A 16,114-nucleotide genomic window follows, 5' to 3' on the forward strand; every position below is an offset into this window, starting at 1 on the left:
GAGAAGAGCAATGAAGCTGGTGAAGGGTCTAGAGAACAAGTCTTACAAGGAGCAGCTGAAGGAACTGTGGTTTAGTCTGGAGAAAAGGAGGCTGAGGGGAGACCTTATTGCACTCTAGAACTACCTGAAAGGAGGTTATAGCAAGATGGGTGTCGGTCTCTTTTCCCAAGTAACTAATGATAGGACAAGAGAAAATGGCCTCAAGTTGCAGCAGAGGAGGCTTAGATTGGATATTAGGAAAAATTTCTTCACTGATAGGTTTATCAAGCATTGGAACAGGCTGCCCAGGGAAGTGATTGAGTCACCATCCCTGGAGGTATTTAAAAAACATGTATATGTGGCGCTTAGGGACATGGTTTAGTGGTGGACTTGGTAGTAGTGTTAGGTTAACGGCTGGACTCGATGATCTTAAGAGTCTTTTCCAACCTAAATTATTTTATGGAAGTAGACTTTATGCCAAACAGGTAGGAAATGGTTAAAGACAACACAGCTAGCCTGGAAAACAGAGTCTATCTAATAGGGTAATAACAGGCTGCAGCTATTTTGAACAAGTCAGGGAAAGAAGGAGAGGAAAAGTCAGAACTGTTTCAATTTCAGCCTTGTTTACACACAGAAAGTATTTCTAAAGTTATAGTGGTGACTGGTTGTGATCAATGTCTGCACATATAAATAAAATTTCTTCGGCTGCCAGTACTGATGTAAAACCAAACTTGCTCCCAAATAACAGTAACAGAAAAAAACCCAATGTTCACAAAGAGAAAACAGATACTTGGTCATCAACAGCCTCAGTATATTCAGAGAGATACCAGAACTCCCCAAGGAATACATAGATCTAGCTAATGCAAATTTGGATAGATACAGGCAGGAAATCTTTGGAAAGGCAATATTACAAAACTTATATTCAGTGTTGTTTTATACTACATTAGAAAAGTAAGCTGTTTCACAGATGCTATTTGCTTATATCAACTAGTTATAACAGGGGTCTGAATATATTTTTCTGAGCAATTTGGACCATTTATTTTCATGTGCTGGGCTCTACAGATAGCACATTCAGGGCTGCCACTGTGATCTAGATCTATTATAGGTTGTCTACTCAAGACTGCCTTATTAAGGTTTAAAGTAATTTTGTAATGCAATATCTCTTATATCTGAACAAAATTAAGGTAATTTGTTGTCACTGAAAAACCAGTTCTGCTTTGTAAAATTGACTTAATCAATTTTTCCAATTGTAAGGGGTCATTATTAATCTAATCCCATTAATGTTATCAAATAATGTTATCAAATCAAAAAAACGAACAGTGTTTTAATGTGAATTTGTTGTGCACTAATACTCAGAACAAAACCGCTGAGCAAACTGTCAAGCTCTAGGGATAACAAATTCAGACTTGTTGGTTTATAAACATCTTTCTTAGAACAGTATTTGTGATTCAAATCAGCTAAAGTCTGTATTAATTCACACTTTCATAAGTCATTCTACTGAATCCAATGAGTAAAAATAGCCATGCAATATATATGCTGCAATACAAATACATACATGAGCACAGTTTTCTCTTGCAGCACAAATACAGTCTTTGCTACAGTGTTTCAGGAAAGTGCTAGAATGTATGGAAAGTCTGCAAATGATCAAAGATATGTGACATGTAATCTCAGCATAATGAATGAATTGAATGAAAAAATCCAAAGGCATAAGGCCATTACTATATACACCAATTTTCATTATGTTGATCAGTTACTGGATAAAGCACTGGCACAAAAATGTCTTTTTGACTCCATGAGCAATCCTCATTACTGGCCAAGGGAGTTTGGTAGCAAGAATCTCTTGTCCAGCTAGAGAATGTCAATCAATCCTTCAAGCACATCAGTAAGACAATGCTGATGAATCAATTTGGCCTTGCCTTAATGTGGTGGGTTGACCCTGGCTGAATGCCAGGTGCCCACCAAAGCCGCTTGATCACTCCCCTCCCTCAGCTGTACAGGGGAGAGAAAATATAAAAAAAGGCTCATGGGTTGAGATAAGGACAGGGAGAGATCACTCAACCAATTACCATCATGGGCAAGAAAGACTCGACTTGGGGAAAACTAATTTAATTTATTACCAATCAAAAGTCAGAGTAGGGTAATGAAAAATAAAACCAAATCTCAAAACACCTTCCCCCCACCCCTCCCTTCTTCCCAGGTTCAACTTCACTCCTGATTTTCTCTACCTCCTCCCCCCAAGTGGCACAGGGGGATGGAGAATGGGGGTTGCGGTCAGTTCATCACACATTGTCTCTACTGCTCCTTCCTCCTCAGGGGAAGGACTCCTCACACTCGTCCCCTGCTCCAGCATGAGGTCCCTCCCATGGGAGACAGATCTCCACGAACTTCTCCAATGTGGGTCCTTCCCACAGGCTGCAGTTCTTCACAAACTGCTCCAGCATGGGTCCCTTCCACAGGGTGCAGTCCTTCAGGAGCACACTGCTCCAGCATGGGTCCCCCATGGGGTCACAAATCCTGCCAGGAACCTGCTCCAGCGTGGGCTCCTCTGTCCACGGGTCCCCAGGTCCTGCCAGGAGCCTGCTCCAGCACGGGTTTCCCATGGGGTCACAGCCTCCTTTGGGCATCCACCTTCTCCGGCGTGGGATCCTCCACTGGCTGCAGGTGGATATCTTCTGCACTGTGGACCTCCATGGAATGCAGGGGGACAGCCTGCCTCACCATGGTCTTCACCAGGGGCTGCAGGGGAATCTCTGCTCTGGCGCCTGGAGCACCTCCTCCCCCTCCTTCTTCACTGACCTTGGTGCCTGCAGAATTGTTTCTCCTACATGTTCTCACTCCTCTCTCCAGCTGCAGTTTCTTGTTGCACAGCAACTTTTTTTCCTTCTTAAATATGTTATCACAGAGGTGCTACCACTGTCACTGATTGGCTCGGCCTTGGCCAGTGGCAGGTCCATCTTGGAGCCAGCTGGCACTGGCTCTATTGGACATAGGGGAAGCTTCTAGCAGCTTCTCACAGAAGCCAGTCCTGTAGCCCCCCCCCCCCCCCCGCTACCAAAACCTTGCCACGCAAACCCAATACGCTTAAAAAAAAAAAGTTACGGATATTAGTATTGATAGAAGAAAAATGCAGAAGTCCTACAAAAGTCTGAGAGAAAGCTCCATGTTAGAGAAAAGGAATTTTCCCAGATGTATTTTACTTCTGGTGCTTGGAAAGCTGTAACAAATTAAAACACTTCGCTTCCTTTCACCTAAGTTCCACATAACAAATAGCAATAATCCAAACAGTTAACAATCAAGGGATTATCCAAGCCTTTAGATTAAAAGAGCTTGCTTTCTGGTTGCCACATATGCTCCTTCTTAGACCAGGTGCTTATATTGCTACATAAAATATTTCAGGCCCACTTTTCCATTGTTGATAGTCAGAGCACCTGTCCTGCAGTGGAGTGCTACTCAATGTATAGCACAGATATTTCATAACCTTCTTGCCAGAGCTAGTGCTGAGCCTATCCAGCATTTTACAAAAGACTCTGAATCCTGTTTTTTTGTGAATGTTGATAATATGCAAAGGCTATGAAAACCTAATTTCTGAATGTGCTACAGATAATTTTCTAATGTCCAGACATTTTCAGATCTTTTAAAAAATGAGTACAGAGATGCATATTATAGCCTGGCCAATTACAGCACTCGGTGTACAATTAAAACTGTGGAATTTGCCTTTCTGCCTTGGCCTACTGCCTAAGGAATTGCATAGGATCAGCATTTCATGCCTTAAAAACACCAACATAAAATTTCAGCAAAATGCAGTTCAACCTCATCCACAGGATGGCAGTAGAAAATAGCTGTCAGGAAGTCTATTGTAAATTGATGACTCAAAAGAATAGAAAACTCTTCTGACGGCCACAACAGTAAAAAGTTGGACTTAAGATACCCCATGAATAATGTTTATTACTCTGAGGACAAATTCTCAGGGCTCAAGAAGAGGAGCAAAAGATAAATATAATGAACTGAAGATAGGTGACTTATTTCTTATTTATGACCAAACCCTTATGAACTTGTTTCAAAGGTATTAAAAAATGGCAAACCAGAATGACTTCATTTTATAGCACACCTTGAATTCTAAATATTCCTGGCCAAGATTCAAACCCAGATGTCTGGCAGCTGTAGTAAAACTGATGAATTGTTGGTTATGATACAATCTGACCTTGATTTACTCTGTCGGAGATACAAGGAAATGACTTATTTCTATTCCACTTTCTGTTTAGGTTTGGCATATTTTTTTGTATCCACTCCTTGACAAGAGTCTTGGCTTATAAAGTTGGTGCCTCCCAAGTTAGTTCACAAGAAGATATTTATCATTGATATGAAAGTAACGATTGCATTTTAAAGTCATAAAAATCTCCTAAATGTTACTTCTTCAGAGAATTTTAACTCTTCCATTCATATTTGTATTACAGGCAGAGCTAGGAAATTGTGCAATATTATTGCAAGCCCCTTGGGCACACACATTACAACACATTTATAATTACCTCATTGCGCAATATTTTTTTCTGCATCACTCTGCCAATGCACAGAACAAAGAGAACTTGAGGGATAAAACATGTATGTAGCGAAGGAAACTTGGTTTCCCTCATCTGTTGCAGAAGGTGAAAGGTGCACTGTGAAGAAGGTTGGGGACTGCAACATGAGAAAACAGAGTCTCATGGTTAAGGTACTTGAGCGCTGTCAGGAGAAAGGATACAATCCCTGCTCCTGCCACAGAATTCTTATATGATGCTAGCAAGTCACTTAAAGCTAACTAAATGGTCATTAAGTATGCATTTCACATTTTCTGTGTGCTCATCTTAGCACCTTCAGGTTTGTGTCGCTGAAGTGCCGAGCGCTTATAGCTGTAGTGGAAGTTATACTTTCAGCCCATTCCCTCTTCTAAAATGCTCAGTGACTGGGATCATAGGTACCTGCGGTGGTGCATTTTCCCCCCACTCCTGGGCCACTCTACGATCTCAGGAATTCCCTTCAGGCCTTAGCATTTGTGTAATGAGTTGGGTGGTTAAGCATCCCTTGACCATATCAGGAACTCTTGCATTGCTAAGGCAGGGAGCAGCACTGACCGTACCAAGGATTCCTGTTGCCTGGCAGAGGTGGGGAATGGGAGCAGGAATATTATTCATCCCCTGACAGCCTTGGAGCATCCCTTACCTGGTTTTCGTTATTCCCTGACAGCCTTGGAGCCTTTCTTATCTGAATTGTAGCTCATGTGAAAATGGTACCAGTGTTACTGGAATTCCAGTAATTTGCTGATGACTAAAGCCAATCATCTCAGGAACCTATAAACAGCAGTCCTAAGCAAGGCCCTTTGAGCTCTCCTGGACTGCAGTGGGTCCAGCTGCAACCAGCATCTCCCTCTGAGGGGGACGCCTCTCAGAGCTTGCAAACTCTCCGGTTTGCAAAAATTGGAGGACTGTTGCCAAAAGCTGACAATGGGACCTGGGCTGATATACCCTTCACTCCTTGAGGCTCAACCCTTTGCCCGTTGAGAAAAATGCTGAGACATTTGACGTGAATATTTTCACTGAACTCAAGGGGAATTTTTAACAGGTATACCTTTGCTTTTATATATATATATAAAAATAAAAAAGTGTCTGTGTGCATATGTGGGTGAATTAACCCAGGTATCCTATAGCAAGTATAATACAAATATTGCCTTTTCTAAATCCTATGATTCACCTCAAACTGTGAATGAACCTCAGACTGCTGTTACACACATAATTCCTTTAGACATAAACCATTGACCAAGTCTGAAACTAGGAGTGGATCCAGCCGTACTTAAGCTCCATCAGGAGTTTAGAAAGCAAGGGGGTCTTCTCTGAGCCTTGTTACTCAACGAGAGGGTCTCCCCTACCTTTTTACATCCCTTATCTCTGTGCAAATCATGAAAAATTAATTCTAACCCAATTTTCCTTTGTATGTTTCTCTTTTACCCTTTTGCTTCTTCAGTCTCTGTATAAATAATTCTAGCTTGATTCTAACTTGATCTTTCTTTGTACATTTCATCCATGTATTAAGTAATAGAGTGAACCTTGCCATCAAACTTTGTGAATTCACACTTTTTATAAATTCCTATTAAATCATTTTTGCTAATGACGGTGATTCTTTAAGCAGTCCAAACCACTCATTTCACGACAGTACCACATGTGTCAAATTGGGCACCTAAAGTAATTTTTAAAAATATCTTTTTCTGCTGTGCCTCAATTTCTACATCACCTTCTTTCAAAGTAGTGTTCTGAAAATACAGAAAGTTTATGAAAGAGTAGGAAATCACTCTAGGAGCACTCAAAAATGTTTGCAAGATGTTTAATAACTCTCCTTCAGAGCAGAGCTTCCACAGCTATGGAATGGTTTGGCTTTCAAGAGGGTCACAACCGACCAAAGACTTTTCAGAACCAGCTGACTACTGAGCAATTCAGGATAGCACAGGCCATTAAGATAAGACAGAGGACGAGAGAAAAGATGAGACAAAAGATGACATAATACAAGTTCTTTACATTGTGGAGCTGGATTAATTTCCTTGCTTATTGGAAATTAGGTAGTTTATAGCTAGTCATCATGGGTGTCCTTTAAAATTCATGTATTGAAAAGTAAAAAAAAATATTAAATATTATTAAATGATTACTCATTACCACCATGTGTATCATCTGGAAGACAGAAACCTACCTATGACTAGCATTGGTAACATATCATCACCTTTTAACATAACTTCTTCATCTACCTGAGAACCATTTGAAATCTATGGTCTCTAATATCTCTTATTTTAGCAGTTGTGCAAATCAACTGAGGTTTTATAAAGAATATGCAGACAAAAGCTATGCTACAATGGCATAAAGTTTGAAAGTACTTATCAAGAATTTAGGACAAGCTATTTAATTACCTCAAATCCAGGCATAAGTAAATTAAAATGTAAATACGTAGGTGAGTTTGAATGCATACAGAATCCAAATCTGTTAAGATTTTGAAGCAACCTTAACTGCCCTGCAGGCAGCTGATGAAGAGGAAACAAATGTCTCCCATCTATCATGTACACTGCACATTTCCAAAATGCTCACCACACCCCTACCTGGCAAAAAGCCAGTATGATCCATCAATAACCTGAAGTACAATTTATGAAACACCATTTGTACTACCCTGCATGACACTGGTAAAGCCCCGGTGGTTTGGCAACTCGCTGGTTTCCATGAGGAAAAGGAGGGGCTGCCCAGCCTGGTCTCTTGTGCTTGGTAGCGTGAACTTGGCCTCCTTCCACACACATTTCTTCCAGCTCAACCTCCAGCTGCACTTTGCTGCTGTTTTGTGGTCATTTCACTGGTTGAGAGTAAGGAAAAAGTACACGTTGGAATAGTAAACGGGTGACACAGAGAGCAAAATTTTTGTGCCTAGATCACCTTTTGAGGGAAAACTGGAAGCCGGTTTCAGGACCAGATTAATTCTGGATGCAGCTTTAAAGTGAAAGTGGAACACATCACCTTAAGTATGAAAGGCCTTGTATGCAAAAACAGATCAGGCAGCTTCATGTACCATATATGCCTGGAAAGGGTGTTCAGCCCTACAGCTACTTGCAGAACCTGGAAATTCCCAGCAAACTGTGGCAAGTCATGCCAGGCTATGGAGATCAGAGGAGTCTTAGAAGGAAAGACAGGACCATCAGAGGTGGGGAATGGTGGCTGTTAAACTGTAGCTGGTCTGGACAAAAAAAAAAAAAAAATATCAGAGGGAACCCCCCCCCCCCCCCCCAACTGTGGGAAACAGCCTATTTGAGTCCCTGAAGGTATTCATTTTCAAATAGTTCTATGAAACATGAAGAAGCTTTGCCCCAATCTAAAAAAACATGTATAGGAAGAGACTTCTAGAATTGTTTGTTTCCTTATAACCCAACTGGCAAAAACTGGCAGTGATGGAACCAGAACTTTTGGGAAAAAAAAAAAAAAAACCAAAAAACCCCAACCTCATCTTCAGTATATGTCAGCAATGTCTATCCTGACAAAGGTAGATTTGACCTATCAGCCTTTTTATATTGATAACATAAAATGATGAGTTTTTTCCTGAGTCATTGCAAAAAACCCACAACAACTCAGCTGCAAGTAAATTTTTGAGGTGGAATTCAATATAGCTATTATTGCATACACAAGCTTTTTTAAAAAGAAAAATGGGGAAAAAATTTGCTACAATCCCAAAGCTAGCAGAAACTATTAAAAACAACTATTATCTACAAAATTCAGATCCCCTAGAATAGATATCAGTTACATTCTTTTTATCGTTTCTAGTAATGATGATAATTTTTTCTTCCGTTAACATCAATGGCTTTTTCAATTATTTTTCTTTACTTCATTTTAAGAAAATATTTGTGCCTACTACATTCAGGAATGTCAAGAAGATATTTCTTAGAATTATATCCTAGAGTTTGGCTGATGGAATAATTCTTACCAGAAGAGCAATTTCCTGAGGTGTTGCCGCGATTGAGAGACGGGACACAGCTTGATGCAAGCAAAATGTCGATTTTATTATGATTCTTCACATACATTTATACTAGTTCAAGCTAGCGTGTTCTAAGCTGATTGGTTTAAATTCTACATTAGGCATTCACAGATACATTAAGCATTCACAGATTGGCTAATGCTAAAGGCATTTTTCTAAACACTTACTTCTTCTATCTACAGCAATCTATCTTGACCAAGGACAACAGTTCCTCCTTTACAGGGTGATTGTTTTACAGCCTCACCAGCCCACAAGGGCAATAATTCCTCTTTTTCAGGGTAATTGTTTTACAGCCTCACCAGCCCACAATCCTTGTATAAACATAGAGACAGAACTCTCTGTCTCTTCTAAACAAAGTTCTTACCTTACCCTTCCTAGGGCCTGTGGCCGACAAGTTCCAGCACACCTCCCTCTAGTAATTTAGCAGTGCTGGGGGTTTTGCTGAGACCAGCCAAATCCTGTCCCACAAGGTGTAATAAAAACAGTAGTGCTTAATATTAAAGCTTAGTGCTTTGGATTCATAAGTAGCCTATTATGGTTACTTGATACAACCACAACAATGGAGATCTATTTCTTGTGTGAAGAAGCATATTTTTTAAAAATACCAATGAAAAGAAAAAAAGAAGCCAGTCTACAGTCTTCCTCTCCTAATGGACAATACCAAAGCCAGTTGCACCTGTGTCCAAAAACTTAGACTTGCCAACAAGGCATCATGCATTTATAAACTGGAAATTTTTTTCACCATATTTGAAACTTCCAGTAAATGCCATAATGAATAGAACTGTGATAAGAGAAAGGACACGCTGTCCCTTGGCAGGAATCTGGGCAATTTTACACAGAAATTTTTTTAAGGAGAAGGGGAAAGATCCCAGTCTACTCAAGAAAATACAGCTTTCATATTTTTACACTTGACAATGGCATATGACTCAACTGTTCTTCCTTCAGTCCATTCAGTGACATAAGATCAGTGTTAAAGAGTACCCTCTATCTCAAAAAAACCCCCCATGTCATCTAGCAGCAATGCTTGCAGGACATGGAAACTGTCCTGAGCTTCCCTGCAAGAGCCTTGAAAGGTCAGGAGCAGTGCCCGAGGCATTTTTGTATCTGCTTAATGATAAGCAAGTACAGACTCCTAGTGACCCTGCATACAAATTCGTAGCAGACTGATTAACAGCTCAGCATGGTTCAAGCCCACCATCTCTTCCAGAAGATACTGTTCAGCTCCAGAGAGCGATTTTTTTATTATCATCCCCACCATTTCACAGCCAACAGACAAATGCAGCTATATTGCTATTTTGGACCAACTATTGCCATCATAGCTAGTTGCACTAGAGGAAAACCATAAATATTCCATTACTGTTTCAGAAATACTACTCATTACCTGTGTTTTAAATGAGAGTAGCAGTCAGACCTTTTTTTTTTTTTTTTTTTAATATGAAACTACACTTGTGGTGTTTTCCTGATTAGGTGATATTTGATGCAAAATACATACCAAATAGCTCAAAACAATAATCTTTTTTATTATTCACCCACCTTGTTATTCATAAGGCAAACTATTTGTTCAGCCCACTCAAAACATCACTACCACTGTAAAGCTCATACTTAACCATTTCTATTTACCATTTCTGCTGGTACATAGATATGGAGCCAGCAAGATTAATGGAGATATATCTGCACATACCTTCTGTCTGTAGGATACAGCTCCACAGTAATTGTTATAGACGCTTGTGACAAATTGGAGGAGCCAATTTGTAGTGAATAAAAAAGGTCGAATTTATTAGCAAGCGATAAAAGAGCAAAACAGCGCTGGGCGGCCGGGGAGGCAGTGCTCCGCCAAAAGCTCGCAACTTTCTGTTATAGTTACATTCCTTTTATACAGTTTATGCCCCCCCCCCCCTTGTCAATCTTCACCTTGTCTTGTTTCTCCCTTTTTTTTTTCTTTGCTCGTGTAGGTTCATTATTGGGCGGATTCGGTCCATCTTCTCAAGGGGAAGTGTCTTTTTGATGTAGAATGTCTTTTGTTGTGGAGATATGTAGTCGTGGTAGAGTTAATCCCCTTATCTAGTAAATTATATTTGTTATTTTCCTTGTGACTTTTATGCAACATTTAAGCACTTGGGTTTTTTCACAATGTGTGTCTTCCCCCTTCCCGATTAGTATGTAAGTAAATTATCATATTTGTTGTTTTAGCACCATTAGCCGAATTGATTCTATTCTGCTTTGAACAAGGGCTACAACTTTTATCTAAAATACACGGACCAAAGGTCAAGATTAGCAGTAAGACTTTTAGGGGTATTTGTGGAGAATGTCTCTACCCCCATGTGCGATTTCATGAACAAAGTTAACCTGTTCATTACAGTAATGACATCAAGAGAGTTCCATGCTGAGATGGTGAGACCATTGTAGAGGCACAGCATACCTATCATCATGGATTCACTAGTCCCAAACCACAGGAAAAAACAGCTTATGCCAGAAAGAACCATGGAACCACCTAGGCACAAGACAGAGGAAATGAACACTAAGTGGAGATGTATTTAAAGTACAATCTTTGTTGTGTCAAATCTTTCTATTCGCACAGTGTAGCTAACTAACTTACCAATATATTTGGCTTAAAAAGTAAAGAGGCGTCCTTTCCTGGTAAGACCAGTCAGGCAGACTGTCGTGGTTTAACCCCAGCCAGCAACTAAGCACCACGCAGCCGCTCACTCACTCCCCCCCCATCCAGTGGGATGGGGGAGAAAATCGGGAAAAAAGAAGTAAAACTCGTGGGTTGAGATAAGAACGGTTTAATAGAACAGAAAAGAAGAAACTAATAATGATAATGATAACACTAATAAAATGACAACAGTAGTAATAAAAGGATTGGAATGTACAAATGATGCGCAGGGCAATTGCTCACCACCCGCCGACCGACACCCAGCTAGTCCCCGAGCGGCGATTCCCTGCCCCCACTTCCCAGTTCCTATACTAGATGGGACGTCACATGGTATGGAATACACCGTTGGCCAGTTTGGGTCAGCTGCCCTGGCTGTGTCCTCTCCCAACTTCTTGTGCCCCTCCAGCTTTCTCGCTGGCTGGGCATGAGAAGCTGAAAAATCCTTGACTATAGTCTAAACACTACTTAGCAACAACTGAAAACATCAGTGTTATCAACATTCTTCGCATACTGAACTCAAAACATAGCACTGTATCAGCTACTAGGAAGACAGTTAACTCTATCCCAGCTGAAACCAGGACACAGACAAACATTATAAGTGGCTTGGGGAAAAAAACCATATTCCTCAAACATTAGTACATATAATACTGTATTAAGCTGGAACCCTCTCTGAACTCCCAAAGCAACCTGCCTGGGGAAAGCTATCCCTATTTGTCTTCATTCATCATCTTCTGCAATTACATGAAACTCATTCATATATTGCAGTAATAAAAACACTGAGTGGGAATTGCATTTATATAGAGATATTCTCCTAGAAAATGAATGTGATGAACTACCACATAGTTATTTAAGTAAAATTAAAACATTTGTGATTGCAGATAGTCCACAGTAGATGTCTTTCAGCTGTGTTACTTTGCAAAGTAGATAGCAGGCAAAGGACTGCTGGTTCTTCCTAGGAGCTGCTTCACAAATGGAGGGTTATCTGTATACATCTTGCTTTCCTTTCAGCTAGAGTAAAGACAAGCTAATGGTCAGCACTTTCCAAAATCTCATCCCAAATGCCTAAATTGCAGTCTTGTAATATCAGTGTGAAAGAGCAACAACTGACAACGTGACATAGCAGAACTGGTTACAGACCCCTTTGTTCCTAGAGTTTCTAAACTGGGGGCTTTTTAAAACTGCATTTAGAATACCACATAAAGGAAGTATCTGTAGAAGGAATGTTCTGCATCTCTCCAAACCAAATCCTTTAAAAAGAGATCATGTTACTTTATCAGGAGAGCTTTAGGCGTTGGTGGTATTCCCTGTTTTAAAGTGAAGCCCCTACCTAGCATCGTTAACTGTCCAATTCTATCCATCAGAAGAGCAGATACGATGTTCCCCGGTAACACTGCCAAAGTTCCCAGGAAATTAACAAAGTAGATCCAGTAGGTGCTGTAGTCGTCACTGAAAGAAATCTGGCATCCTGTCCTGATGTGGAAAAATGTGCAATTTATCAATTCGCTGTCAACAAATTTATATTGCTCGAGATCTGTAGAAAGAAGAAAAAGAAAGATTTCAGCTAACAGCCAACTCCATGTGCAGCTTTTGATTAAAAACATTTCAAGTTTAGGCAACTTTAACGACAATTAGGAGCTTTCACTGCTTTGTAAAATGGGACTAGTTGTTGCTGTCAATTTTGATACCTTCTTATTTTAATAGAAAAATATGCAGAACTCATGAAAAAGAGCAACTAAGGCCTGTAATTAGGCAAATTATATTTCAGCTCTGCTTGGACTGTATTTGGTTAAGACCTCTCAGCAACAGCTGGTCTTGCATAAAAAGCACTGGATATCTGCAAGTTTCCATCACTTGGTCTTGCTCTGTATCAGACCTTCTATTTCCATACCAGATAGCCTTTCAGATGAGACTGCTGGTCATGCCCAGTTTGGTTTGACTTTTTTAAAGGGAAATGTTCCTATGGAATTCAGATTAAACCCATTTTCATTTCTGAGCGGGCCACTTTGTCTTCAGCTTGAACACAAATGAGTTACTACATGCAACAGTTGAGGCTGTTCTTCTTCAAATACAATTTCAGAGACCTCTCCTTATACTTTCTTCTTTCTTTCTGTTCCTCCTGTCAGTCTTTTAACCCTGAATCAAGAATACTTTCCTTCCAGTCAAAGAAAGCTGGGCATTGCTTGTTCTTAAACAGAACTCTATTACTATTATGATTTCTGGTTTTACAGGAAAGCAATAAGAAGTGCCGCATCTTTTCAATAGGCTTAGTTGGCCATATTCTATTTTCACTTACATTGTATTAAACTGAAAAAAATGAGTCCTCTGTTTAAACATATGAAAATACGTATTCCTATTTTTGATAGAATACTTATTAGACTGGGAATGATTATAGATAAGGTAGTTTGAATCCTGAACTCAGATCCCCATGCCACAGCAAGCACAATAGAACAATGCATTTCACCAGTCCCATTTAGATAAAAAAAAAATACACCTAATTAAAGCTATCAGTAAAGCAGTAAACATATTTTCTCCTCTCCAGACTGAATCTCTTTAGAGATTATTAAAATGAAAGAGATGTTTATTATCTGAGTCAATATTAGGTCTGTGGTATCTCTAATGGGGTGTGATCCTTTCTCTTTTCTGGTATTAAATTACTGAGGCTTGTTGCTTTTTATTCCCTACAGGAAGGCTTCTTGAATGCCCTATTAGAAATCCAGAAATTATAAACAGTCCAAAATAGTAAGATGAGAACATACAGATAAACAATGGGTGTTCAGGGGTTTTTCTTGTAATACCTGTGTTGTAGAAGGTGGTATTCACAAAAGTACAGTTCCTAAAGTATGAGTTCAGTGAAGTAATGTCTTCAAACACACAATTCTTAAAAAGGGAATCTTCAAAGGTTACTGATTTAAATTTCATCATAATAAACCTGTTCAATACAAATAATTTCTGTCAGTCTACCTTCATAGGTTAGAAAGAGCAACAGGTCAAGTTGACACAGCTACACAGGTCTAAATAATCTCAACCCCAGAAACAGTGATTCCTTAAAGGCATTCTGGAAACATAATTAAAATTTAGCTGATTCTAGAATACTATCATTCAGAAAAAGCATTAATAAGACAAATAGCTCCACATAGCTGCTGGCCATAACCAGTAATACAATTTCTTTGATAGTATTTCAGTTATTACTTGCCCTTAATCATCAATGAAAAACAATGTCATGACATTCATAAAATAGCTTTGTAAAATCACTATTACTTGTAATTTGACATTACAGTTGGAAAACGGGAGCTCAGGCTCCAGAAACCTGGTCTCTTGGAACAAACAAGCACCTGCTGGTACCAACAAGCTGGAAAGAAAGAATTTTTGAAAGAAACTTTATTTCTCCAGCTGAACACACTGGGCACCATGTCAGACTCAAATCCAAAACACACTGGTTCAAGTGTTTAAAAATGGTTTCACAAAATAGTTTAACACGAACACAACAATTACATTGGCAGTTATACAGCTAGGGTTCTAACTGGAAGTATGTGTTTGTTACTCCTGTGTCTGTGGATGCAATTGCAATTACTGTGTACATAGAACATGGAGAAACAAATTGTCAGTAGCTTTTCTTATTTCTGAACATCCTCCTTCCTACTGACTCTCATTTAACTCCTAGTTCTTTGATCATGACTGTAAATCAAGTCATTCACAGAAAAAAGTCAAGGACGAAGTATATTACTAGCAGTAACTTTCTACCTCAACATTACTAGGCTAAAACAATGCTGTAAGCCTTTTCTAGTATCTAAAAAAGGGCAGTTTTGCTGGCAGACTTCACCCAAAGTGGCAACACTTTGACAAGCAGTACTTTAATAGTTATATAACAGTAAGAACTGTTAAAATGGCAAAGCCTTCTGAACACAGACCTGGCTCTACTCTAATTAAACCTAGTGTGACTAGCTAAATATTTTTCTTATAACAAGACTAATAGTAGGAATAGGAACACACAAAATATGCTAGCTACAAAACAGTAGGAATTAAACTCTCTCACCAATAAAGTTGTTGGAATCACATCTTTATGAGAAAGGAGAGCAAAAGCTAATTGTGTTTATCACAGGAAAAGGCTTATTAGCTAATGAGTTCTCTTTATGTATTGGTCAGAAAAATGGTGTTTTCAGCTCATTAGTTTTAGTTACTATATCATTTCTCCTTTATGACAGACTGATTAAAATCAGGCTGGCATTCAGTGTCAACTCATCATTTGTCTTATAGCACTTTCCATTTTAAAATGTAGCTTAATTCCAGAGGAGAACAAAGAGAATTTAGCAATTAGATTAGTCAGTTGGAACAGAAATGACAGACTATATATCCTACATTCTTCTTATGCACTTTTTACCTTTGGACAGAAAATATCTTGTGACTATATTAAAATTGGTGTTGCAATGATTTGAATTCAAACCTAACAGAAATGTAATGAAGTAAAAAGTATTGATGGATCTAGTTAAGAAAGAACATGAAGGAAACACTGAAATTAGGGGTGAGTGGAGCATTGAAACATTTGTGGAGGAAGAATATAAAGAGTTCATACTACTGTGGAAAATGTTTTGTGAATCTCAAATAACTGTCAGAGGCCTATTAAATTTGCACATTTGAAAGAGTAAATTAGTGTTTAGAGGAGATTAGTGCTAGATTTAGTGTTTTACAAGAATTTTCAGTTTAAATTGATAAGATCTCGGTTGACAGAGTGCAAAACAACTAAAACTTAATGACAGTAAATGGTTCTTTGCTTTTAGGAGAACATCTACCTCCTGGAAAGGAACAGAACTGGGAAGCTATGGCTGGTTTTAAAATGAGATAACTGTTCATTTTTGTCCGCAATGCATAAACTTTTAACTGCATCAAAACTCAAGTTCTTATAAAAAAACCAAAGCCCTGAATTACCAAAAGCAGTAATTTTATTCACTTAGATAT

At 39.1% G+C, this 16,114-nt stretch overlaps 1 protein-coding gene across 1 annotated transcript in view; it reads right to left on the reverse strand.

Moving 5' to 3' along the window:
- Nucleotides 1–10,161: 10,161 nt before the first annotated feature.
- The window catches only part of LOC126035543 (synaptic vesicle glycoprotein 2C-like), a 48,093-nt gene continuing 42,140 nt past the window's right edge, over nt 10,162–16,114 (reverse strand). Inside the window, 4 exon segments of the mRNA XM_049794182.1 lie at nt 10,162–10,219; nt 10,870–10,996; nt 12,489–12,692; nt 13,957–14,090. Coding sequence (XP_049650139.1) covers nt 10,162–10,219; nt 10,870–10,996; nt 12,489–12,692; nt 13,957–14,090 — 523 coding nt within the window.

Source organism: Accipiter gentilis, chromosome W (assembly GCF_929443795.1).
Source record: "Accipiter gentilis chromosome W, bAccGen1.1, whole genome shotgun sequence".
Lineage (NCBI taxonomy): Eukaryota > Metazoa > Chordata > Aves > Accipitriformes > Accipitridae > Astur > Astur gentilis.